Source organism: Micropterus dolomieu, linkage group LG20 (genome assembly GCF_021292245.1).
Source record: "Micropterus dolomieu isolate WLL.071019.BEF.003 ecotype Adirondacks linkage group LG20, ASM2129224v1, whole genome shotgun sequence".
Lineage (NCBI taxonomy): Eukaryota > Metazoa > Chordata > Actinopteri > Centrarchiformes > Centrarchidae > Micropterus > Micropterus dolomieu.
In genome coordinates, this window is record NC_060169.1 from 5360012 (window position 1) to 5386845 (window position 26834).

Here is a 26834-nt window from a genome sequence, read left to right on the forward strand (position 1 = left end):
AGCCTCATGAAATTGATGCAAAGTCCCACACCCACAAGATGTTAAGGCGTTCTCTGATTAAATTTGTTGAATGATTTCAAGCAGTTAAATTTGTTGATATTAAGCATGTTTCATCACTGAGAGTAGAACATTATGGGATCAGAATTTGTCCAACCTTTCCTTTAGTTATGATTAATGATCTTTTCTTCAGAGCAAAATAAATCCCTGAAGGGGTTCAGTCATCATTGACCAGACAGCCTTATAATAGTTTAGCACACTGAAATGGCATTTTGAGATGGAGTGACCTCCAAAAATATGATCTGTTATACACTTGTTTCTTTTAGATCATTAGGAGGTTAAAGCAACGTTCAGGTTCCTTGACCTTGGTTATACAAAAGTTTATAAAACAGATGCTTCTAAAACTAACAATATAAACAGTTTTTAACTAAATAAAAAAATAAGAGACTTGCCATGTAAAAGTGGTTGAAAAGACTAGAAAGGCGCTATCCAAATACGGAGCATTTACATTTACAATGGAACCCAAATGCAGACAGACTGTAGTCAGATGCAGAAATAGATAAGTCAACTTTGTACAACTCTTAAAGCTCAGGACTGAGCAGCATTAGAAGAGCTACTGTAGTATGTCACAGGTGGTCTCTCTGTATGCCTCCACATTCTCATTTGAGGTAATTTAATTGTGAAAGTAAGCATTTCCACTGCTTGCATTCCAAAGCAAACTGAAAAACAGTTTACGTAAGTAAATATATGTCATGCAACGTCAACTTACCAAGGTGATTGCAGTGCAGAGAAGGTTGTTACGTTAATATGGGACCAGATTGGTCCAGATCAACTGGAGAATAGGAAAACGGAAGTCAAATGAATCAAGTCAGATAGAACTTTATGTCACTTATTCCTTCCCTAGTGCCACTTATCATATGCCCCGTCTCTGACCAGGATGGTCATTGGTATTGGAGATAAATGACTTTCTTGATTATTCTGTAGACGTCTGCTGGCAACCTTTGACCTCCAAGTCGATGCTGCAACTGGTTTTGGACTGGTGTTCACAGACAGGGGCTGCAAAACAATGCCTGCAATAATGATATTTGTTGTGACTATGCCCTATATTTAGAGGCTACTGGTTGCTAATTGATCTATTGTTTCTAACGTGTACCCCGAAAAAACGATGTCCAGTATTTTCCAAAAGTTTGCAGTTTTAAGGCGATTATTTCCTGCGTCCACTTACAATAAATAATACGTCATATAAAGTAGAATAAACAACATAATCCGAGCACAGTTAAAAACTGTTTGCTCCTCTTAATTAATTAACCACCTGTTTGCAACAATACAGGAACTTAAATTGCCTGAGGCCAGCATCGACCCCACAACACAATGTCATGCCCCCTGTGGCTTGGAGGAAAACAGGCAGTATGGCTCCTACAATTTTGTTGTATTTAACGTAATTTATGATCAGTCCTTTACTCACTTTGCTTCTCTCTTTCCTCTATAGTCTATCCAGACCTTTGTAACATTAGCCTGGCAGCCGTTGGAGACACAGAGAAGCACCAAGACCGCATTGCATTCTGGGATGATGTTTATGGCTTCAACATGGCGTGCATGAAGAAGGCGGTGGTGCCTGAGGCTGTGGTGGAAGTGGTGAAAGCAGACACCCTCATCTCTGAACCTACAGTCATACAGGTAAACAAAGAACCAGTCACAATAACTTATATGTAGAAAACCCCTGCGTCACATACATACAATATAATGACAACAACGTGTTGAATGTTTTCATTGTATTCAGATGTGTTTTATACCTGTTGGGCCAAAGAAAATAAGTGCTTGAACTTACCCAAAACTAGTCCGATTTGGACACTGGCAAAGCAACACAGTAAATAAAATAAGCAGAGCAGAAATGTCTTCTACTATATATCTTTAAACATTATGGTTATGGCTCAAAATGACAACAGAAATAAAGAAATTTGCTGATTTTACATATCTCCGTAATTGAAATCAACTGCCAGTTGTTTACCTGAAAGTGACTGTTGTTAGCGCGACAGTGATTTGGTCTATAGGTTATGAACTGCAACATTCAACCTACAGGGTAGTGGATTTGGAGGTCCAACAATAATACTGATATTAGGAAGTAATTGCAAGTAGCCTGTAGTAAAATGGTCTGCTGACAACTGAGTTTTTACTCTTTGATTCTTGTGAAATGCTATATAGTGTCCCATCATCAGGTCTCTAAAAAGTGTTCAAATCAAACAACCTCACAAGGTTTAATCACTCCTATTGAACTGCTTACAAATCAATGACATGCATTGTGCACCGAGGGATCCAGCCTTCCTTTAAAGGGTGATTTTGATAGTGCACAGTTCACCTGGGTTTGCATAGCAGTTGTTGCTCAATGATGAAATACAGATGGCATCAGCCATTTTGAGAAACAAAATATAAAAAACAAGTATCAAATGTTTGTGCCAGAAGTTGCACTGAGACTAAACCTTGTTGTCAAGTTGTCGTCTGTGGAAGACATCAATATCTGATATTTAACAATTGGCAAACCAATATGTCAGTCTGATCGTAATGTGCAAGGATCTTGGAAGGTACAAGCAGAAGAAATAGAGTTTGCAAGGCCCAAGCTGTTGGCTATAGACAGAGAAGGCAGGAGCAGGAGTTAGCTGTGGAGAGAGAGATAGGGCCCTGAAAATCTAGGCTGTGTGTGTGTGTATGTGTGTGTGCGCTCCAATGCTGTAGAGCATGGTGATTGATGTGTCTAATCCTTGTTTAAGTTCCTCTTAAGGAAACTTCATTACTCTCAGCCCCCTGTGGATAGAGCGGTTTTCACTGATGGGACAGCACACACATTACACAGAGATAAAACACACACAGTCCAACATCTAAGAGTGCAGATACCTCTTCTGAATCTTTCTCTGCAGGAATGCTCTTACTCTTGTCTCTCATACCATCATATGTTTCTTTGCTAGTTGGCCTGTTTGCTAAGTAGCTTGTCCTCCACCCGTCTGTGGATGTGATGAATGAGGGTAGAACTTGATATAATGGAATTTGAATCCTCTAATCGATAGTTTCTCCCCTCCAGTGACAAATAGACAGCCCCTCTGCCCAAATTACATGGACTCTCATCTATTGCCTCCCGTTGATACGATCCAATAACATTCCATTAAGGCTGGCTGCTATTCCGTAAAATTGAGAGCCCTTCATGGAATTATAAATTCCAGCAGAACAGATTAGTTTTTTTCTGAATGAGGAACAGATAGGAATGTTCAGCTTCAGGAATGTTTAACTTGCAGCCATTTTAAGCTGCTTTAAAGCTGCCTTCATGTAATGTCTTTCATTTTCACATTCATAATTAGTAAACAGTTCGGGATGTACATGTAAACCTGGGATTATATATATTTATTGTGTCGAAGCGGTTGTTGTGTTGATGTCAGCTGGCTTTTTTCATCTGTCTCTTCAATTCTGTATGTATTCTGTACCAGAAGTAGGTTTCAGTTTTATTGTCCTGTGTTGGCACAGTTCTATGACATCTTTACATCCACTATTTTGTCAGATTTGTGACGAAGCAAATATTGACAAGCTTCTTTTATCGGCTCCAGCTCTGTTGTGCATTGATGGAAACATTCCTTCACCTGCATGACTTTGTATACACTGCGGGTACAGAGTGAGAGTGAGATTTGCTCTGGGAAATAAGTTTTAAAAACACACATTGACCGACCGAAGAGGCTCCGACACTGACAGGAGCACTAAACCACGGATACAAAGAGACGCCAGTCTGCACAGCAGTCAGCTTCTCACTCTTCCCCACTCTGTAGGCTGTTGTAGTCCAGCCAAAAATATATAATGAAAGGATTCACGATGTCAAATGTGACCCATAAGAAAAAAACAGAAAGGCAAACTAGTCTAACTGCAATAGAAAAGGAGTTAATCACCTATTTTTCCAGTTTACCACAAACCCCCATATACATGCTAACTGTGGTATAAAAAGTGTTGTAGTGAATGTTTTCTAGATTGACTATAGTGTTGTAGCTAAAGGACTTAATGTTGACCTTTCTCTGGTGATACTTTGTTTTCATCCTGGCATGGAGCACAGTGTAACACATTTTGTCTATATACGAATCCAGTTTCCTTGATACAGTGCTTGGTCTTTTTTACAACACTTTTGGTCCAGGTAATGTTTATGGAATCTCATCGTTGTCTGATTTGTAATCACTGTCATTGATAGGGGTGGGAATCTCAGAAACATCTCTTCATTAGCTTAAAAGGACTAGTTTGTGTCCCTCATTTGCATTGCAAACATCTCCTCTGTGGTCAATATTCTTTTCTCTGCATTGCTTTTATAACTGCTCCTTTAATGTAAATGTCCTTTGAAAAATGAAGAGAGGAAACTAGCCAAGTGTTGAGTGTTACCATGCTTGCACAGTGTACTAGTGAACATCTCTAGTTGCGCATTTATATTAATGATCATGTGAAATTTTAGTAGCTGCTCTCCTTCTTTCAGCAGCGACAATGTGCCGAATATAGGGGGTACACTGGTCTCTGTAATGTGCACTCCACAGACTTATGTTATCAATTAACATTGAGAAAATCGTTTTTTCACTTCTGTGAATAGATTCAGAATCATCTACGTCTGCATCGCGATGCAGCTTAGAATCGATCCTCCCAACCCTACTTATTGAATATGTGGTCTAATACTGTTTTCACAGTTTGACAATGGGTTCCAGGAAAAACTCCAAAGGCTGTCAGATGTCTGCTGTCAACTTTTGTTATAAACGTGTCTTGCTTGCCCATAGTTGTGCGCCTACTTACATAGTAACGGCAGAAGATCATGTGAATTTGTCATTTTTATGGTAAACCGTACCTGAATCAGCCTTTTAGTAACCTGGGGTGTTTCCTATTGGCTGTAAGCTGACTTCACAAACAAGTCGAGAAAGACCTTCAACAGGTTAAGAATGCTATCTTGTTTACCACGTTTAGATTTCTGCAAGTAAACTCCCAACCAGGTGTCGTTTTGAAGCTCTAGTAAGCAGTTTTATCAGTTATGAGAACAATGTTCTTTGTACCAAGTCAATTGCTGAGATTTTGGAACATGGTCATAATACTTAAAACAACATTCAGACAGTCATAAAGTTTAGGAACAAATGACCAGGTAAGCCGAACTTGTTTGGAAGAGGAAACAAAGGTCTACTCAACTTTGACCTATTTTATTTAATTTAATTTTGCTCACTCAAGGTTTTCCTCGGCATTGAGAACGCAGAAAACAAAACCCAAGTTGTAATAAACCACAGTTTCCTTTAAGACAGAGAAAATACAGCTGTGGAAGCCTGAAAGGAAATACTGTTATGTTAACAACAAAGTGTTGTTATAATTCCTGTTATAGACTGAAAAAAATGACTTTTTCACATCTGAACGGTAGGCTAATTGTAAAATTCATATGCATGCAAAAAAGGTGAGAACTAGCACAGCAGATCCTGTCGCCTCAGTGAGGCAGTAAGTTCAAATGCTCCAGTCAAAACAAAGAGATTGCTTCTATACCAACTGCATGTGTATTCTTATTGTTTAATTTTTTGTATTGCTTGATCACAGTTCATATTGTCATCAGTATTTATAGTTGTACATCATTTGATTTCTGTGTTTTTGACTTTCAACAGACAATTGACTGTAACAGAGTGTGTCTGTCTGAGTTGGAGTTTGCATCAGACTTCTGCTTGAAGATAACAAACACCACCGAGTGCACGGTAAGTACACACACCACCCACTCGCACACTGAGACATCCAGAGTTTCAACTATGCAAACATTTGTAAAGTTGAGAAAGTTTGAGTCTCAAAATTATCTTCTATTTCAAATAAAATTTGTATTGCGTCTAATGGCTTGCAGTGCCATTTTTTATGTTGCTGAGATTTAAAATGCAAAAAATATAATGCATTTTGAAGAACAACTTGTTAGTGTTGCTAATATGTACAAAATAAGTTTCCCAGGAGAGTTTTTTTTTTTTAAACATGAATTTCCTAAACAAAAGTTTGCACATCGGCTTTTAGTACCTGTCATTTATCAGAGATATTGTGGTAAAGGAATGAGGCAGAGCAGCAGAGACATCATTCAGCTCATGTTGATGGATTATGTTTCTGTATTTAAGAGGATGTCTCGAATCAAAGCAATGTGACTTTGGAATTACATGTCATACAACATAGTGAATGTTATAGTCTGCTTGCCCTGTCATTCTTTCAAATGCCAATACACACTCACGTACACAATCAAAACCCATCTCTCACATTGGAGCCTTAAATAGTTGCAGTGTGTTAAAACCATGTTCGCCTTGCCCGGAAAATCATATTTCCACTGGACACACGCTGAAAAGTCATTAATCCTTATGTTTCAGTTTCGTCCACTGCTACATACTTTTCACAAATCAGTGTACTCCAAACCAGGGGTTTTCAAAGTCTGAGACTGCGGGCCTCCCCTCAGACAAAGCTTGGGACGCTGACGGACATTGAATCAGTTAAAATCGATTTTTACTCAGCCTGGTAAGAATAAAGGAAACAAACTAATTACATCTCTTCTCATGAATTACCTGGTTTGGGCTGTCAAATTAATCATTTATGTGCACAAATTTATTATTCATTATTATATCATTAAAACAATATTTAACAACATTTTATCATACACTCACGGGCCACTTTATTAGGTACACCTTGCTAGTACTGGGCACCACCACCAGCCTGAACTGTTGATACAAGGCAGGATGGATCCATGCTTTCATGTTGTTTACACCAAATTCTGACCCTAACATCTGAATTTCGCAGCTGAAATCAAGACTCATCAGACCAGGCAACATTTTACAAATCTTGTCCCATTTTAGTGAGCCTGTGCGAATTGTAGCCTCAGTTTTCTGTTCTTAGCTAACAGGAGTGGCACCCGGTGTGGTCTTCTGCTGCTGTAGCCCATCTGCTTCAAGGTTCGATGTGTTGTGTGTTCAGAGATGGTATTCTGCATACATTGGTTGTAATGAGTGGTTATTTGAGTTACTGTTGCCTTTCTGTCATCTGGAACTAGTCTGCCGTTTCTCCTCTGACATCAACAAGGCATTTTTGTCCACACAACTGCCGCTCACTGGATATTTTCTCTTTTTCGGACTATTTTCTGTAAACCCTAGAGATGGTTGTGCATGAAAATCCCAGCAGTTTCTGAAATACTCAGACCAGCCCATCTGACATCAACCTGCCAAGCCACGTTCAAAGACACTTTTATCCCCTTTCTTCCCCATTATGATGCTTTGTTTGAAATTACATGCCTAAATGCATTGATAGGTTGCATGTGATTGGCTGATTAGTTATTTGTGTTAACAAGCATGTGAACAGGTGTACCTACTAAAGTGGCCGGTGAGTGTATGTTTAAGGGATTTCAAAGATAATTCAGCCCCTGGCCTCACCCCCACCACATTCATGTATCTCTGTTCAAAATCAAACGCTATTAAACCAGTTGACTTGTTTATTTTCATTACTTAATAAAAACTCAATTAATGAACCCGCTTTTTTATGAAAGACAAAAATAATCAGTCCTGTGTAATACATTACACAACTCATTTGAAACCTGACTGAACCTTTGAGTGTGTGTCCTCAGTGAGGTTCAGCTTCAGGCACCAAAGCACAGAGAATGGTTTATGAGTCTATTTGGTGACCCCCAACCATCCCCACCCACCCCTGCTGAACTTCCTTCAGTGAGCTACAATTCTCTCTGTGGTACCAGCAGCGATCCGCCAACTACAGAACAGCGTCACTACTGCAGGCTCTGACGCTCCGCACTGTGAGAACTGATCTGTCTGTATAAAAGCCCATTGTGTTGGAGCAGCTTTGTGTTGTGCTGCAGTGTTACTGCACTGTCTGGGGCATTGGTTTAATGGATAATCAATAACTGGTTATTATCTGGCCTATGCTCCCTGGGTGAATTTAATGGGATTTGTAAACATCCTCTCATTTTTCCTGTCTTTTCTGCTCTGTAATTGAAAACATCCAGTTTCTATTTCTAGTATGTAATTCCAGTCATGTTAGGGGTTTTCTGCAGCAAAACAGATGATGGGATCATATGGTACAGAGGTGTAATTTTAGGCTTTAAGGTGTACTACTGTTTTCCACTGCTGTTCTACACTTCTGGTCATCCTCAGATTCATCATGCAGCCATGCTGTTACCCTCATTTTATCCACGTGTATCTGGTTTTATTATGCATATTCTCTGTGAAGATGGTATCATTTGTACACAGTGTAGATACTCGCCTCCTGCATCCCGCCTCCTTGTCCCAGGATTTACAGATGGATTATTGACCTGCTGGAGTAGGGTGATGTTACCAAAAAGATACTGATCTCTAGTCAGTATTGGCTGCAGCTCCTCACTAGTAGTTAAGGTTAGCCTGTGTGAAGGGTAAACCGCTCCTGGACCAGTGCTCGGGGATCGGTGAGCGAAAGCTGCTGTGCCTCCTGTCCTGTGATGGAGCGCCTGCTTTTGTTCTGCTCTCGACAGTCCATTCATCAGCGGAGCCTGCCTAACCTTGCATTAAATGAACAGCACAACCCTTGCGTCTGCGCCGTTGACGCACATGACAAATCCTCTCACTCTTGCTTTTTTTATCACTCCTTTCCTTGCCTCCTTTTTACATCTCACATGCTCTGCACAGTGTAGACATTGTGTCTGCCTTTGTAAACCATGAAGCCACATGCGGAATATATCTGTGCTGAAACTTTCATTAAAACAACATCAGAAATTCTCTTGGGCATCTATATCATTGCCTTTTTTTGTTTCAACCCCTACATCTCCATGATCCATTTACCTGAACTGTAGAGCAGGTAGCAAAAAATGCCCTCATCCCCTCCTAAAGGCTGGAAATGATATATGCTGATGGTGTAGCAGGAGAGAAAAAGTTTCTGTCTGTAATTAATTTTAACACTGCTGCCTCACTGCTGCTGATGTAGCTACTGTAGCGCTACAAAGAACAATCTCTCTGCAATCCATCTCTAACCTGCTTTCCATCAAATTTAAATTTTGTGTGTGGGGGGTGGGTTGGCCTTCTGGACTGACAGGGCGGCACTCGTCAACTTCAAGGACGGTTTTCAGCACATTAAGAAGAGAATTGTTAATGGAAAAATTCATTCTTTAACTTTCAACAGTGTATCAGTAGTAAGGCAAGGCAAGTTTATTTGTGTAGCACATTTCAAAAACAAGGCAATTCATTGTGCTTGATAAAAAACATAAAAGCAGCATAGCGAAATTAAAAACAGACATTGAAATACAATTTTTAAAAGGGTGAAATAGAAAATAAAAACAGGATAAAATAAATTTTAAAAGAGTTAAATAGAAAATACAAACAAGATTACACAGGACAGTAAAAGTTACAGTGCAGTGTAAGATACTAATCCTCATTATTGAATTTGATCTAATTAAAGGCAGTGGTAAAAACAAAAGTCTTCAGTCTCGATTTAACAGAATTGAGAGTTTGAGCAGGCCTGCAGTTTTCTGAGAGTTTGTTCCAGATATATGGAGCATAAAAACTGAACGCTGCTTCTCCATGGTTAGTTTTGATCCTGGGGACAGAAGGCAGACCTAGGACTGAATGATTAACTGTTTTGAAATCAAATTTGCGATTTGAAAGACCGCGTTTAGCTTATTGTGAAGACGGCGATTAAAATATAGTTAATAATACAGCGCATCTGACCCGTTTTAAACAGTTATGCAGTTGCAAATTAATTCCGTTGTCATCCTTCTGTGACAGATCTGCTCGCCAGTCACAAGCGCCATGCGCCTCGTGTTACGGTCCAATCAAAGCAGGCATGGGGTGTGTACATTTTACAACAACAAACGAAATTAGAGGAAAATGTGGGATAATGCCGTTAATTTATCATTTTGTGTGCCTCAACTACGGATAACGGCTCTCTGTGAACCCGTTCCGTTCCTCTCTCTGCAGGCTAACGTTACATTTCCACATGGAACATTTCAGAATAAGAGCGTTTTGCCCCCCCCCAGTTTTGCTGAGTTATTCAGATATTGCTTATTTGTTCAGTTGTGCTTGATTTGTGTGCTTCTACTACACCCTTTTTTTCAATTTCCAAAAAATTTGGAAAACGACCGGATTCTCTGTGCCGTTTTGTGTCTGACTTCCTGCCTGGTTCATCTGCTTTGTGCTCCTTGACGTGACTTCAGTCAAAAATAGACTGGCAGAGAATATTGAACTTTAGCAAAACTTCAATAAAAAAATTAAAAAATCCCAAATCAAATTGTAATCGCAAAATCTGGCAGAAAAATCGCAATTAGATTTTTTTCCCAAATCGTTCAGCCCTAGTCCTAATGTGGCTAAAATTCATTCTTCCTTGGCACCAAAAACAATGACTTCAGTTTTATCTTTGTTGAATTGAAGAAAATTCTGACACATCCAATTGTTGATTTGTTTAATACAGTTACTCAATGCTTGTGTGGGATTATTGTCCCCAGGTGATATAGTTATGTAAATGTGTGTGTCATCTGCATAATTATGGTAACATATTTTGTTGTTTTTCATAATCTGAGCCAGTGGAAGCAAGTAAATGTTAAACAGAAGAATGAATCCTTGGGGAACTCCACAGGTCTTTTGTTAGCTCTGATGCGTGATTACCTATACAAAGTAGTTCCCGTCTTTTAAGTAGGATTGAAACCACTTTAGTACTGTGCCAGAAAGTCCCACCCAGTTTTCAAGTCTGTCTAGTAATAGGTTGGGGTCGACCGTATTGAAAGCAGCACTGAGATCCAATAATACTAAGACTAAATTCTGGCGCTGTCCGTGTTGAAATTCATTCATTCAAAATCATTGAAGACCTTAACAAGATCCGTATCAATGCTGTTGTGTGGTTGAAATCCTGACTGGAAGACATCAAAACAGTTATTTAGTGCCAAAAAAGCACTTGAAAGCTGTGGATTGTTTCTAATCTAATGTTAGTTACCTAATGCTAGCTAAATTACTACTGAATGTAACATATAAAGCTCTACTCCTTTTGCTTTTTAATGATTGTAATAGTGAATAGAGACCTACCCAGCTTTACAGTAACAGTGTTAATCCTTAATATTGAAGGGTCAATTGCACTAAGGGTAATATTAGTGCCAGGAAGAGGAATGTATGAAATAAAAATACTGTATATATTTGGTTCTGTTGCACTGAAAAACATGTGAGTCTGACAGTGTTATAGAAGTGCAATGCTGGAACGACTGAGTACTCTTTTAATTGTCAAGTCCACTTTCTAAATAACAAAAATAAAGACCCAGGCTTTTGAAGTCAGAGAAATCCTCTAAATTAGGATGATTTGAGTCAAAGTATATTGTCAGTCTTTTTTAGGAGACAGCATCTTGTGGCAACTAGATGAACTGTAGCTTAAGCGACTTTAGGATTTGTACTAGTTTACTAGTAAATTCATACAAAGAGAAATCCATCACAGAAGAGACATAGACCAGTGGCTACACAGAGAGCAGCAAAAACAGACCACATGCCATGTGGTCACAAAATATGTTTCTTTTGAACAAGGAATGACATTTGACTGACATCTCAACTAAAAACTTCCACTCTTTCGTTATCGCCCTCTTATCCAACATGAGCCAGATGCATCAATTCCAGGCGCGCTGAAGGTTGTCCAAAGGCATGGTGAAAAATGTGGACAGTCATAAAGAGCGATAGTGGTTACACAAAATTATTTTCTATAACTTTATAAAAGGTATACTGAACATCCAAGATTGTTGATACGGGATAAGCAAACAAGAAACCAGAGAAACAAATATTTTAATATAAACATACTAAATAAAGCAAACATATTAATTTAACTAAACTGGATCTAAAATTAAATGCATGTAACATAACCAAACAAACAAGTCCTTTGTAGAGATTTTGGGAACAAAGACTTTGCCAAGGATGGCATTGTCTGCAACAGAAGCATGGGCTTTACAAAAAACCTTTATGCAACAGATATCTCACACATATGTCTTTATGTCCAACCGAAAGTGCACAGAAGTCCCTGTAACTGTGGGAGCAAGGTGCATAGCTGCTGGAGGCCAGTCATTTTCCCTTTATCAATAGTGGCAGTCGATGAAGACTGCGTTCTATACTGTGTTATTTTAGTTTTGCAGCTTGGAAACTTGCAGACACAAGCCATCTTCCTGCATTTGCTACTACTTGTTTAGCTTTATCCAAGCAAGCTAAATCAAAAACAAGCCGCAGCTTCACACTAACATAAACAAACCAGAGTGCGCTCATCAATACTGCAGGTAGTCAACTGGCAAGTTGACATAAAGTGGATCTGCTGCAGAAGTTCTGCTTTGTGTGTGTTTACTTTTGTTATCTTTCAAAGGCAAGCATTTGAGATGATCTGAATTGAAATTAAGTTTCTTGGAAAAGCTGTAGGAGATGTATGCATCTTGTCCTGATGCCAGAGTTTCCCAAATCTGGACATCAGAGGTGAGTATAAGGTTTTTGTGATCAATAGTCTTAAAATGAGAATAACACCTTGCTTGACAAAACTGAAATGTGTGTGTATATGTAAATAACCACACATTTTTGTTGCAAATGCTGCCTCTACCATCTCCCACCTTAAACTTAACTGTGTTCAGTTTTTTTGTTCTTTGCGATTACATGAACAAAGCTCAGTGACGCAGCTAACAACAGTCCGTTTTGCACAGCATGAATCTGTCACAGGTACAGTTGTTTGTTTTTGTCTGAGAGGCATCATGAGCGAGGAATACTGACTGGAGTTGTGCTGCAGCCTAGGCTGATTCGTGCTCCACCTCTCTGGAGTGGCAGCAGTCCGGTGGAGAGGATGAGAGGAGAGATGGAGGAGATGGAGGGGGGGAATTCACACCAACCCGCCCGTGAGGTGGTCGTGCTTGAAGCCTCCACGCCTGGATAAACCCCATCAAAAGTGCATTAGCCCTCTTTTCTCCCACCCCCTCCCTCCCTCCCCCTCAGTGCCCCTCCCTTTCCCTGCCGTTAACCCTCCTCCCTACGTCCCCCCACCATCGTATAATAGTATCTGGCCGAGCCACGCAGCTCGCTGACACACAGCCGGGCGAAAGGGGAGCGATGATGAATTGCTCCCTGTTGGTGTTATCCATGATGATAATTATTAATTTTCCCCCCCCTGCTCTTCCCAGAGAATGAGGGCCGGAGAGATGCAGTGTTGCGGAGCCTCCTCCGTGGGCCGTCATGGAGCCCACTGTCATCACTTATCACAGACAGAGCCGGGGCCCAAGGCTAAACGTTGATGAAAATGAAAAGCGCACATTCTGATTCGTCCTGTTTTTGGTCTATGGGTGTGCATATGTGTCTCGATGCTTAAAGCTGACCCTTTATTTTCCTTGTCCTTTCCTCTCTCTCTGTCTGTCTCTCTTGCATCCTTAACTTGCCTCCCTTCTTGCCCATGTGCTGGGATAAAGAGGCTTTGATCCGTCAAGGATTACAAAAGTTGCCAGATACAACATAATAGTAGAGGGTTGTTAGAATTCTCATAAATTAATCAAATTTGTGAAATCAGAAAATTATCACAAACTCTGCCTCACTTTGCCTCTTTTAGCTCATTGTTTTGGTTATACAGCACATTTGTCTATATGTAAATAGAGTAGTGATTATAAGCTGTAATATGTTGAAGGTTGTGTTTTGATGTTTTTCTACTCCATAGCAGCCAAAAATCAATCAATGCTGCTTTAAGGATATTTATCATCTGTCCCTACAAGAACAATATACGGCAGCAATACGTTTTGAAAGGTATTTGAAATCTTATGAAGTAAAGATAGTCTCAGATGAACATAGACAGAAACTAATTTTGCACTTTTCAGTCCCCATCTGGAAGTTTGAATCTTGCTATCCCATTTTATTTGGTGTCATAAAAGCTATCTTTAAATCCTTTGAAAGGGCCCAAGGTGTTTGATAAACTATCTTCCACCAGCCCAGTTTAAATCAAAAAGTATTAAAAGCCAGTGATCAGCTAGGCTTGGGATAGTCCGAATCAGGTGTGAGTCATCAAGGTCTTTATTGCTTATCTTAACACTTTCACATCTTTCATGTTTTCTGCATGAGACCGTTACATTACTTTTTTATTCTTTCAAATGTGATTTTAATGGGGCAGCGAGGCGCCATGCTGTTCCACTTTTTTTGTATTTGTAAGTTTTAGTCTGTGGCCTACATTTTAATTGCCCGTCTCGCTGCAGTGTGAAAGTTGCACAACGCAGAAGTGACAATCAATCTCGCTTACGAGGCGTTGTCATCAGCGAGGCGCGATGAGGATGATCTCTGCCTCTCCGGCTGAGAGAGGTGAATCCGCTCTGCCTGACGAGTAATTATGGCTAATTTCCTAATTACCTCAGCACTGAGCGTCTCTGTAGCGTTCATTAAAAAACATAATTGCATTGGGTTGACATGCTCTTTTATCCACTTTGGTTTCTTTTCTGGTGGTTTAGCTGTGAGCTAGTGGTGCTGCCCCTGCCTGTCTTAGTTGATAAAGGTTGATTGAAGCCTTGTTACGGGGAGTGTGTTGAACACAGCTTCTGCCGGCATCATGATTATCATGTCTGCATGTGTGTATCTCTATGTGTGTACTCTATATGGATGCATTGTAAAAAAAAAATATATATATATATATATATCTATCTTAGCCAGTTTTAATTGCAAATTTCTTTGCTAAATACAATTTGGGAGACTTTTACAGAGCTGTGAGCAGATGGTACTGTATTTAGCCTCTCCAAGTGAAACAAACAAATACCAAACCATATAAAAAAGAAACCTTTTGCATTATGTTACACCCACTCTCCCTCTCCTGCTCATTCGCTCCCCATCAGCTTTGTCTATGTCTTCCTTCTGTCTGTCTTTCTGTCTTTACCTCTCTCTCTTTCCTCCTTTCTCCTCTTCTGTCCTTCTGTTTTCCTCTTTCCCTCTCTTGCATTGATTTGGCTCTTCTTTGTCTCTAAGAGCTGGCCTCCAAGTTGTCAGCTGTGTCAGGATTAAAAGCTATTAGTTCTGCATCATTGCCACTACAAGTGTGCGCCTGAGATTGATAGAGTGCCTCTCTTTCTCCAGTGGGGGGAGAAATGGCAGGAAAACAAGCCTGGGGGGTGGTTTTTACCTCACATATCTGACAACAGTCACCTACAGGCACTCTGGCCCTGGACCTTTCCTCAGTTTGTCTTAGATGTGTGAATTGGTTTTCACTCAGTTGTGTTCATAGCTTTGTAAATCCTTACCAGCAGAAAATAAAGACTGCATTTCCGTGCAGGCTTTTAGTAAATTGAAAAACAAATCTGAAAGAAAAGAAGTCTGTCATTTCTGGTCACATCGAAGACAGACAGAACCCTTGATGAAGCTTAAACTGCCTACTATGTTCTATAAGTATTATCAACATCATAATGGATTCCCTGAGAGCAGAGATTTGTCAGTTGTATAATTTCCTTTCCCCTTTTATTCAGATGAACACACATTCATATTCAGTTGGATCAAAACCACATTAGATTCCTTATATCCAGTGTCTTCACGTTGCTGCAATGCTGTCACCAAAATATCCACCTTTGCTAATTTTATGTACCAAGCTGTTTTTTTATTATTGTCAGCATAATTGCCTCAATGTTGTTGGCGGCTGCCTCATAATTTATTTCTTTTGTCCAGTGACAAGTCTCCCAGATGAGGTGAGATGGAGCACATGGGAGCTGTTGACTCAGCTTAAACGAAAACCAAGTTAGTTTTGAGAGGAAACAGGGTTGAATGAAATGCAGTTCTCACATGAGTCATATTTATACCCCTTATCTGTAACAGAGTGGCCAATACAGTCCTCCAGACCATACACACACACACACACACACAACAATGACATTGCAAGCATGGCAAGCAAAATAATCTGAATTCTGAATACAGCAAAGGTAACTGTAAATATTTTAACTGTAAATTTTGTGTTTTTACTGCCTTATTCTGAAACACTGCACCTCATTTAGCCTTTTTTGCTCATTAAAACCTCGTCTCCTTCCTGCCTCTCTCTCAGCTCTGCATGTCATAGTTGCAGTGTAGTCAAACAAATCTAGGGGTTTATTGTACTGTCACATTCTAACACACCCCTCATATTTCATTGCAGGCAATTGTCGGCTACTTTGACATTTTCTTTGACAAAGGCTGCAGCAACAAGGTAAGCAGCAGCGGCAACAGCCAAGCCATTTAACGGAAACTCAATTATGTTCACGCTTTAGCGTGTTCCTCCTCCTCGAGGCGTTTGCTGCCGATCGACGGGCGTCCTAGCCAACTGCTGATATAAGCACTTACCCAGCAGAGCCAGCCAGTTGGAACAGCTCTGTGAGCAACACAGACCTGCCTTTTGATTGCACTTCCCATTGTACCTGAGACTCAAACTGCATGCCATGTATGGTCCAGTAAATTTCCATCTCCACTAGGAGCTAAGGCTGGAACAATTTAACATGGGATTATCTGTTCGCTTCATAAATACAGAGCAGTTAGGTTTCCCATAGGCTCAAATTAAGATTACTTTAGGTTTTCATAGATTTTTACTGAAATATAAGAAGTAGTAATGCTACAACATGACAAGGTGCTCCTAGCTTATTAGAGCAAATTAACAACACTGGTATTGTGATTTTTTTCATGTCTCATCACACCAGGTGATGTTCTCCACGGGTCCTCAGGTCACAAAAACACACTGGAAACAGACTGTTTTCCTTCTGGAGAGGCCTGTCTCTGTCCTAGCAGGTCAGTAATTACACATACCACCACACTGCTACATACTCTGCAACACTGTATGTTTTGTATTTAAGATTTTGTACTTTTGTTAACTCTCACGTACATATTCCTAAGCCAACAGTTTATAAGTTCACTTTGTTTGTGTTACATTTAGGTTTGTGTTGTATGTGTTTACTTTCTTTCATGATTTTATTTTCCTCTTGTGAACCTCAGCGCCATAGTGAGCAGCAGCAGGTAATCTGTCTCTGGTGAAGATGTAGTCAGGCTGGTTGACACCCGTTATCTGTCACCCACAGAGACAGCGAGGGATCAAAACAAATCACATTCAGCCATCTGAGACAGCATGTAAAACTTCATCTGATAGCCAGTTGCAGGCTTTTGAATCATGACACGTTACAAGAAGAGCGCTTTGTAACTGACCAGTGAAATATTTATAGAATCACTGTATCAAGAGATTAAAGTCTTACTAAATGATGCAGCTTGCTGTGAGACATAGCTGCATGGATGTTCTCTGAAATAACTTTCTGTAGGTAACTTTCTCTTGCAAAAATGTCTTCGACCTGCCGTGAACGTGGCAACTTGAACATGAATATATTTTTTACTGTAGTGTTTCAGTCAGACAGCAGTGACATTGCCATCCAGACAGGTAAACCCAACCAAATCAATCAACCTATTATTATACGTATAATAGGCTGCAGCCGGGGATGGTACGTATTATAACGTACCAAACTCGCATAAAACAAGTATGTTCTACAGCTCTGCCTGTTCAAATATTACAATAAGCAGAACTCCTTGTTCTGATATTGACATACTTAACTGTGTCTGTTCAAGTACAGTAGGTACATTTACAAATTAGGTTCTGTAGTTGAAGTCCAACACATTGGACTTTATGTTAAATTGATACTATGCAACCTTTAATTGAAGAAACTGCAAACTTGTCCTCTTAGTGGAAGTTAATTCCACTTGTCATACGCAATAAAATGGCTCATGTTAGCAAACTTTTGATAGATACAACTGTGTAACTAGCAGTACTTCTTGTGCTACTGTTTTCCTGCTAGCAGAACTTACATAGTCTCACTTTAATGGGAAACCTAACTAACAAAAGCAAAAATAGGAGGCAAAATAAAAAGCCACATCAGCATCTTATCTTGTCTTTTTATTTTTAAGACCAATTCATCTCAGAAAGGCGATACTTTCTGTTGAAGAACTTTCAGGATTTCAGGGTTTTTTTTTCATCTGTTCAGCCATGGTGTTGCTTCTTATACTCACTATGCAGTTATTTTGTTTATTCCAAAGAACACAGAAACATAAATACATTACTTAATGTGTGCCTGAGGATGTATCCCAGGAAGGACCTTTCTGAGCCTGGGTGGTAAATGTTAATTTACTTAATACAGGATAAATCTCACATGTTAGCGGTACTAGTGTTATGAACATTTGGTCATGCCAAAAAATGTATAATCATTACTTTTTGGTGTTCCCTACATGCACAGTCATTCTGTATGTTGTGTGAACTCTCCTATGTTTATTACTGCTATAATCTCTGGCCTCTGTGCTCTTTATCATAATGAGAAATCGTGGATGTGTCTGTTGATGTGAGGATGGATGAGCTTCTGGGCTGGCTGTCCACTCGCTGACCAGATATTAGATGGAGTCGACTGTAATAAATGACCTGCGGAGAGAAGGAGGTGCTAGATGTCAGGGGGCCCTTAGCTAGGCTCAGCTCCCGCCGGCGGCAGCCAGAAAGATAAGAACGTCAAAACCTCTGACGCTGCTCAAACGCTATCGCAGGCTTTGCGCTCTGCTGGGTCAGATAAACACAGCTGAATCTGAGAGCTGAGGACAACAGTATGCTAACACAGTACAGAAGTGGGAAACAGCAGAGTGAAACCGAGATGGATTTTGTTTGATTATCTGGTGCAGATTGTCAGCCTCTGGTCCCTGTTTTATTTTACTTAAACCTGAGTGTTTTTGTGTGCGTTCGTGTACATGCACACAAGCACAATGCATATGTATACAGATGAGTGACAAATCAAGTAAACGAGTGGAGAAACTCAGATGCAGTGAAGCAGATGCTTCCATACAGGGCACCAGGGTGCACTGAATGGTTTGATGAAAATTAAGTGAATCATGTGCTATGGCCTTCACAGCAACCAATCTCCAAGCAAGTTGAGCACCTATGGGCAATTCTGGACCAGTGTGCTAGAAAACCCTCTCTACCACCATCATCATGACACCAAATAAATAAATACCTTACATAAGAATGGCGTTCATTCCTCCAGTGGAGTTTCAAAGATTTTGAGGATTTGTGACAAGAAGTATTGAAGCTGTAGCAGCTTGTAGGAGATCAACACCCTACTGAGGTTTTTATTCTTTGTCACCTACCATTAGATAAACTAGACATTAAACTGTATTCTTATTTAACCTGTTAACCACCACCAGGCTGAAATGCCTCTGTAATCAATGACAAGATATCCAGAAAAGTAAAGACTGGATTTCATTACATTTGCGGTCAGTGTTGGTGGTCATCCTGCTTTCGTGACCCCACAGAACCTTTAGGCCAAAATTTAAAGAAATATTAAAATTTCATCTAGAGATTTCCATGACATTTGCCAAGCTCAGTAATGCTCCCAAGAAGATGAATCCTTTCCATTTTGAACCTTCCCTTAGCTCCACTTTAATGCCAGATTGTCAAAGGTTCAAATCCACCGGCTTCCTTTGAGTGCTCTCGTTTTCTCCCACACTCCAGAGACATTCAGGTTTGGTGAATTGGAAACACTAAATTGCCATTAGGTGTGAAAATTGAAAGGCTGGTGACCTGTCAAGGTGTACTCCACCTCTTGCTCAATGAGTGCTACCATAAGCTCCTGCTCTAAGCAGCCCTTTATTGGTTAAGTGGGTAAAGATAATGGATAGATCGATGGGTGAATATTTCTTAATCAACAGGTAGATTGGCATGTTGTGTTGGGGAGGGTGGTAAGGAACTTGGCCATCTCTTTTAGCCACTGGACTTTAGTCTGTTAGACTATACTATTTTATTTTATTTCTTGGGCTGATGCAGATGCACGTCTGTTGAAGTGTATCAAAGGCTGTCTAAGAAATTGTTAATGCAACACACAAAACTGAAAACAGTTGTTTCTTTCACACTCTCTCTCTCTTTCTCCTGCTCGATCTCTCTCTGTCTTTTTTTAACCTTGCGCCTGATTTTACAGTCAGCACAGCATCTGGGTTCTTGGGGTTCCTCGGGGGCATTGTGACATGTTCCAGCATTAGCCAAGACACACACACACACACACACACACACACATTTTCACAGCCTGAGCTCAGAACCAGCCAGTTATGTTCTCCAGATCTAGCTGAGTCTAGTTTAAGCTGATGTCGAGGCTATAACGATCCATCAGTCTGGGAACCAAGCAGTATGAGGAGTACAAGTTTAAAGGAAGAACAAAATGAGGCGGGAGTGAGTGAGCTGCAGGTTATTGATGTGCTCGCTCCACCCCGGCACCCTGACGGTCCCCAGCCTCCTCCAGGGGCCGTAAACCAGAAATTGAGTTTTAACAGCATTCTCTGGCTTCCTGCAAGGCTCCTTTTAGTGTACTTTACAACACACACACACACGCATGCACACACACACTGCTTCCTTACACACTTAAATTCACAAGAGTACTTCTGTACTAAACTCCCCTCTGGTTATAGGAGAAAACTTCCTAAAGTCACCTTGAAGATGACAAAACTCTGTCTTACACACATGCACACACAGTGGCCTCTCCTCCTGGGTGTTGACTGAGAAGCACCTTCAGCTCTGATAGGCCGTAGTGAGGGCCATGCACAAACATCCAGTGGTTTGTTTTAATACCGACTCTGTCTGTGGTGATTTATCGAGCCGGAGACTGAATCCTATTTGATGTGTTTGTACGAGTGCAGCAGTAATTAACTCTGAGGCTGCGCTTCTGTGGGAGGCGCTGGCAGAAGAGAGAGAAGGCACGCAGCAGGCTGGAACAAAACATCCCTGCAAATCCTCCCGGCTGGCAGCGTAATAAATTAAACAGCGAATCATTTGTCATGCTCTGGTGTGTTTGTGTAGCTCGAGTATTGAAGAGGAGGGTCCTTTTTTTCACAGTTTTACCTACTTAATGTTCGCGGAGAAAGGAGGTCACATGTTTTTGTTTTTATTTTTTCCAAGAAAGTCCCGTGATCCTTGAGGTGAGGCGGTGGCCTCGTTACCTGCCCTGAGGACCACTCAGAGCAGCTGAAGCATGGGCGTGTGTTCTTTCGTTGGATGGTCAGGTGGTCTTTGTTCCCACCCACTTTCATGACTCACCTCCTCTGTCCTGAGTAGTGCTGTAGCTCTTTCAAATCTCCTTCCCCCACCCTCAACTGTCCAGGCTCAGTTTAAACACCCCACCCCACCCCCCATCTTTTGAACTCTGAGGGTCCTTGAACTGTCCCACAAGAGTGGCCGAGCCGAGCCAAGCTTCAAGTTCTTCAGGGCTGTAATTCAACATTCGGGCTGATTTTGTGTCTATAGACTGGTGCTTTGGATAAACAACCCATCAGCTCTGTTTCTTATCCCTGCACTGAACAGGAAAGTAAAAATGGAGTTAATGAAAGTAGATTGTAGCAAGAGGGAGTATGTCAAAGATATGCAGTGTCAGGGGATGGGGCTGAAGTGGAAGTCACCTGTTTAATTTGGCCTTTTTTATGACAGTCGTGCATCTTGTGTCTCATCAGAATGTTTTAGGTATTTAGATAACAGATCCCCAAGAGCTTTATAACTGAACTTTGTTTTCTGAAGGTCTCTCAGCTCTTTCATATTGCTAATTGACACCAAAAACACCCCTCTCTCCTCCCATTTATTGTCCTTACACATTTTGAGACACTTCACTGAATTGTTAAATGCAACATCAGGCTGATTCAACTCTGGCGCACCTACCACTGGTGCAGGCTGATTAGTACTAACCCATGTTTAGTAAATTTACTTCACATGAAATCAATCATTCCTCTTTCATGGGGTCATAAAGTCCAGGTAAAAATTTGTTTAAACCTACCTACTCTGTTGACGTTGTGGTATTTTTCTGTGAAAATCAGTAAACGATCCTTAACATTGAAGTGCTTCAGCTCAGTCTACTCTTGCCCTCACTGTATCGGGTTGCAGATACGGTAGTAGTGTGAGCTAAATAGGTAAAATGTAAATTCCAACAGTTTATTTGAATCACCAATGCGAGCCGTGTATTTCCAGTGTAATTTCATGGGTAAAGGCTGTGTTGGGCTGTGAGGGGCTGTGAGGGGCTGTTTCTGTGGGCCTGGTTGTGCTTAATGACACTGGCATGTTGATGTACGACATCGCTGCTCCATTGCCCGACTCATTTCCACACATGGTTAACTCTTTCTCCCAGCATCTGAGTGGCCAGTTTACTGAAGGCACAGAGGCCCTCTTCCATCGGGAGTTTGGTCTGACTGATTACAGCAGTGCTGATGTAGTTGCATCACAACTGAACAGACATTCGGTTGGTGGTTCTGTTTGTATGTTTCAATACTTTAATGTGAAACATGAGGGATAAGTTGGACAGTTTTCTGCAAAGTTATTTTTTAGGCAGAAATCTTTGGTCCCACGCTTTTTTTCCCCTTTCAGTTGTGTTTTTACAGAAGGACACCAAAGGTCAAGCAATTATTCCTTTGACATTTATCGGCCTTTTGCCAACTTGAGTTTAACTGCTGCCGCCCGCCGCCTCCCATGAGTACCAGGCTCTGCTGCTGTTACCAGAAATCGATGCTCCGTGTGTAATTTCCTATTAAATAAGCCAAAGCAAAGCTAGTTTGTTTTTCGGATAATCTTTGTATTGTTGGTGTTGGAGTGGGGGCAGACAGCATCTTTCTCCCACCTTTCAACATTTCTATCTGAAGCTCAGGCAGTACTTTGCTAGTTGTTATAGAAAGCCAAAAATCCAACCGTTCTGTTTGATCAGGACCTTAACTTTGATTATCAAATATCATGCTTTCAGCATTTATTAAAAAATACACAAAAAAAACAGCCATTACTTTCTTCTACTGATCTTGAAAAGTCATTCATACAGTCGTTAAAAGTGTCAACTGAATGAATAATGTAAATGTCAGGTCGCTTAAAAGTTCCATACTCCAGAATAAGGACTAATGGGGCTGAGGCTGAGGCTTGAGAACAACCTGTCTGACCAGCATTTCCTTGTGTGCATAGTTTGTGCAATTTAGGGCATAAGACAAAGAGCATCAAACAAACAATTACCCAACATAGTAATCATTTCTGCTATGCTACAGACTAAACCAGAATCAGAATATATGGAATATGTAAGCTATTACAATATTGGTGTTTTTTTACCTGGTATATATTTTTTGCTGTTCTTGAGATTTAGTGCACTTAGGATTGCAGAGTAGTATGCGCTGAATCTTGAGAGTTGTTGGCTTTATGTGTTATTTTGAAACTTTCGTTATTAATAAATGTTAAATAGGCTGTTGTACACTTTCCTCAGCTAACACTTCACTAAGAAAAGGACTTTATATTCAGCACCCAAATCTGAACTGTTACTGATGTTGTTTTAGAATAGCAGAGTTTAGCTCTCGTTAATTTGTTTCACTCTGGTTTCTGCTTTTGGATATGCACCCACAGTGCCCTCTATGCAGTGGAGTGGCAGACCCAGAGTGCGGCGCCAGTAGCAAAGACTCAGTGACAGCGGCGTTGTCATGGTAACGGGTGGGACGTGACAGCAGTGGTGGCGGACACTTCCCTGGAGAAAGCCTCACAGTCAGCATTTTCTCTTCTCGTCGTCCTCTAACCTCCAGCGATGAAGAGCGTGTGGCACAGAGAGGAGGTGTAGGGGGGGGCTTGTTTGCCGTGTGAATAAACATTCATTTACCTCCAGCAGTCAAACGTGAAGTTAATCAGAGTGATTATGCATCATAATCATCAGCCTCTTCTCCCGGCCTGCCGTTCGCTCGTGCGTCGTACTGTAAATGCACTTCCTTCTCGCTGCCATCTGGAGATTTCAACGGGTCTGCATTCATACCCGCACTTCCTTACTATTAAACATTGGACCACATTGCCTTTACACACATCATTATTTCTATAAGCGCCAGTGTGTCTCCGCTCACACTGCAGAGGCCTGAGCTCAGCAGCATTGTACTGCTGTTAGGAAGATTTCATTTTAGGAGCAGTTAATCATTTTTCTTTTATTATGAACACACTGGTTAATGTCTGACTGAGTGAAAATGGTTTTCTTCCTTTTGATGTTCATCTTTTTTTTGTACAATTTAAAGGCATAGATGCTCAGGTCATGATATATACTTTTGGTTATCAAAGGGAAATCAAATCTTTCTCTGAGGTGAACAAAAACAAAATCCACCCACTTGATGTTAAACAACCTGTTGTGATAAAATAATAAATAAAATAGGGCACAGGAGCAAACGTTACTTATACATTATAACTTTACACAGATATACATAATTTGCCATTCCAAAAAAACGGATTTCCAATAAGAGAAAATAAACATTTTGTAAATCTTGCGAAATCAATGAGCCACCCTGTTGCTTTGGGTGACATGTTCAGTCATTACCATGAGCAGACACTGTAGTTTATTTTGAGTCAATCCCACACACACCTTCCTGCTTTTGTAAGTACTCATTAGTGCACCGCATGTGTATTAATCTGCAGCTGAAAATAGTACCCAGCGGCTGTTCTACTTAGTGCACAGCTGTTTTAAGATAGTAGTGAGCCCATTTTAAAAAATGAAACTAGATACTTCTGACCCATTTTTAATCATTTCAATGGGAACCGTCAGACTAGTGTTGTAGTCAAGACCGCACAAACCGAGACCAAGTCAAGAACAAGACCAGAGTTTATTGAGACCGAGACAAGACCAAGACTTTTAGGGGCTGAGACCAAATCGAGACCAAGACTGAGGGAGGGCGAGACCGAGACAAGACCGAGACCAGTTCCCCACATTACATGACACACAATAAAAAATGGAATGAGATCATAGGTACTTCTCAAATTGATCTGAAAGATCCACATTCCTATTAAAGCAGCCACCTACAAACACAGTCAGTAACGGTAACAACACATTTTAATTAGGGTTTTAAATGCAATCAAAGTTAGGATGTTAACAAATAAATCAGACGATGCAAAAGCAATGTATTGATATTCCCAAAGTTATGGTCTTGACTGGTCTTGAAATAAAATCCCGAGTCCTCAATGTCCGAGACCGAGACAAGACCGAGTACAAATGCGGTCGAGTCTGACACAAGACCAAGACCATCAAAAAGTGGTCTTAAGACCGGTCTCTCGAGTAATACAACACTATGTCAGACTTGGGGCTGAGTGGCCAAGACAGACTTTTCATGCAATCTGTTGACAAGAAGGAAAATGTAGAATAATAAAATAACACCCTTTAGTGATGTAGCATGGCTCTATGACCTTTTAGTTTGACAAATAATGAGTTGTTGGGTATAAGGGGTGGTGATGGGGCAGTGGATAAAACCCACACTTTTGGTGTGAGAGACCCGGGTTCAATTCCCCACTGTGATGCGTCCACCAATGTGTCCCTGAGCAAGAAACTTAAGCCGTAGTTGTTCCAGAGGCGTACGACCTCTGATTTATATAGAAATTGTAAGTCGCTTTTAAAGGATTAAAGTGTCAGCTAAAAAAATAAATGTATTTCTACAGATTTTCTTTAGAAGGTGTTGGAATATACTGTATGTACACACTGTACTGTACAGAAAGCAAGTTTAATGATTGTTGACATGAAAACAGCTACAATATGTCTTTGTATGGTATACAGTATTTTCAGTTCAATTTCAATTCCTTAATTATTTGCAGAGGCCTACCTCTACTGTTCAGAAGATTTTTTTTTCTGCTCTTTGTGGTTCCTCACCTTTTGTAAACCTTTTGACACAGAGCATAAATGTTCACTCTTCAGCACACCAGATTTTCACTGCAACTAAACTTTACACCAGGTGGTTTCAATCACTATCACAACTTCAAACACAAAGGCAGAGGGAACAAAATTCTGTATTGATATTTTTCTCTCTGCTTGCTCTTTTCTTCAGGTGAGGAGCTCCAGGGAAAGATCACAGTATGCAAAAATAAAAAGGACCCTCGCTCACTGTTGGTCACCTTTGACCTCCGAGACAGGAAGCAGACTTACAGCTTGCAATAGTGTCAGCACATGGTAAAACATCCAGCCCATGTTTTTATTCTCAACTTGCTGACACAGGATAGAATTAAAGGCTTCATTTTGGTATTTCAAATGTTAGAATTGTTTCTGTGCCTTCTAATAAAAACCATGATGTTATACAAGATTTTCTCCTTGTGAGTGAGTTTTATTAAGCATATGGTAATAGACCACCAGTAAGCATTGGTTTGGTGACTTGCAGGTCAAATGGCTAAATTTGGTTGAAAAGGAAAGATTTTAGATGTCAAGGTTACGTTTATAATCTTTGTGTCAAGGACATTCCAATGTCACTATTTTAGTGTGAAGCGTTTTTCCGATTACATGTTGAAATGCAGTTGTATAAATGCTGATGAAAGAACAGTTATATGTAACCTACATGTCTGAAAATCTTTCAAATTCAGTTTAGCCCAGTTTTAACCTTAAATGGCCTGCGAATAACCATAATAACTTACTGGGAGTTGATGCATCTCTGCCTGATCAACATACAGTGAGGAAAATAAGTATTTGAACACCCTGCTATTTTGCAAGTTCTCCCACTTAGAAATCATGGAGGGGTCTGAAATTGTCATCGTAGGTGCATGTCCACTGTGAGAGACATAATCTAAAAAGAAAAATCCAGAAATCACAATGTATGATTTTTTAACTATTTATTTGTAGGATACAGCTGCAAATAAGTATTTGAACACCTGAGAAAATCAATGTTAATATTTGGTATAGTAGCCTTTGTTTGCAATTACAGAGGTCAAACGTTTCCTGTAGTTTTTCCACCAGGTTTGCACACACTGCAGGAGGGATTTTGGCCCACTCCTCCACACAGATCTTCTCTAGATCAGTCAGGTTTCTGGGCTGTCGCTGAGAAACACGGAGTTTGAGCTCCCTCCAAAGATTCTCTATTGGGTTTAGGTCTGGAGACTGGCTA

General features: G+C 40.4%; 1 protein-coding gene across 4 annotated transcripts in view; it reads left to right on the top strand.

Annotated features, from left to right (window-relative positions):
• prmt3 (protein arginine methyltransferase 3) overlaps positions 1-26042 on the top strand; it is a 63294-nt gene extending 37252 nt beyond the window's left edge. For 2 of the 4 annotated variants that reach the window (XM_046032313.1, XM_046032312.1), the window contains exons 12-16: positions 1487-1674; positions 5640-5726; positions 16102-16152; positions 16637-16724; positions 25791-26042. In XM_046032313.1, the coding sequence (XP_045888269.1) occupies positions 1487-1674; positions 5640-5726; positions 16102-16152; positions 16637-16724; positions 25791-25900 (524 nt within the window). In that variant the 3' untranslated portion in view covers positions 25901-26042. Of the gene's footprint in view, positions 1-1486; positions 1675-5639; positions 5727-15641; positions 15711-16101; positions 16153-16636; positions 16727-23355; positions 23617-25790 lie in introns of those variants that run through there. The other 2 variants (XR_006822152.1, XM_046032314.1) reach the window with 2 other exon arrangements.
• The last annotated feature ends 792 nt before the right edge of the window (positions 26043-26834 follow it).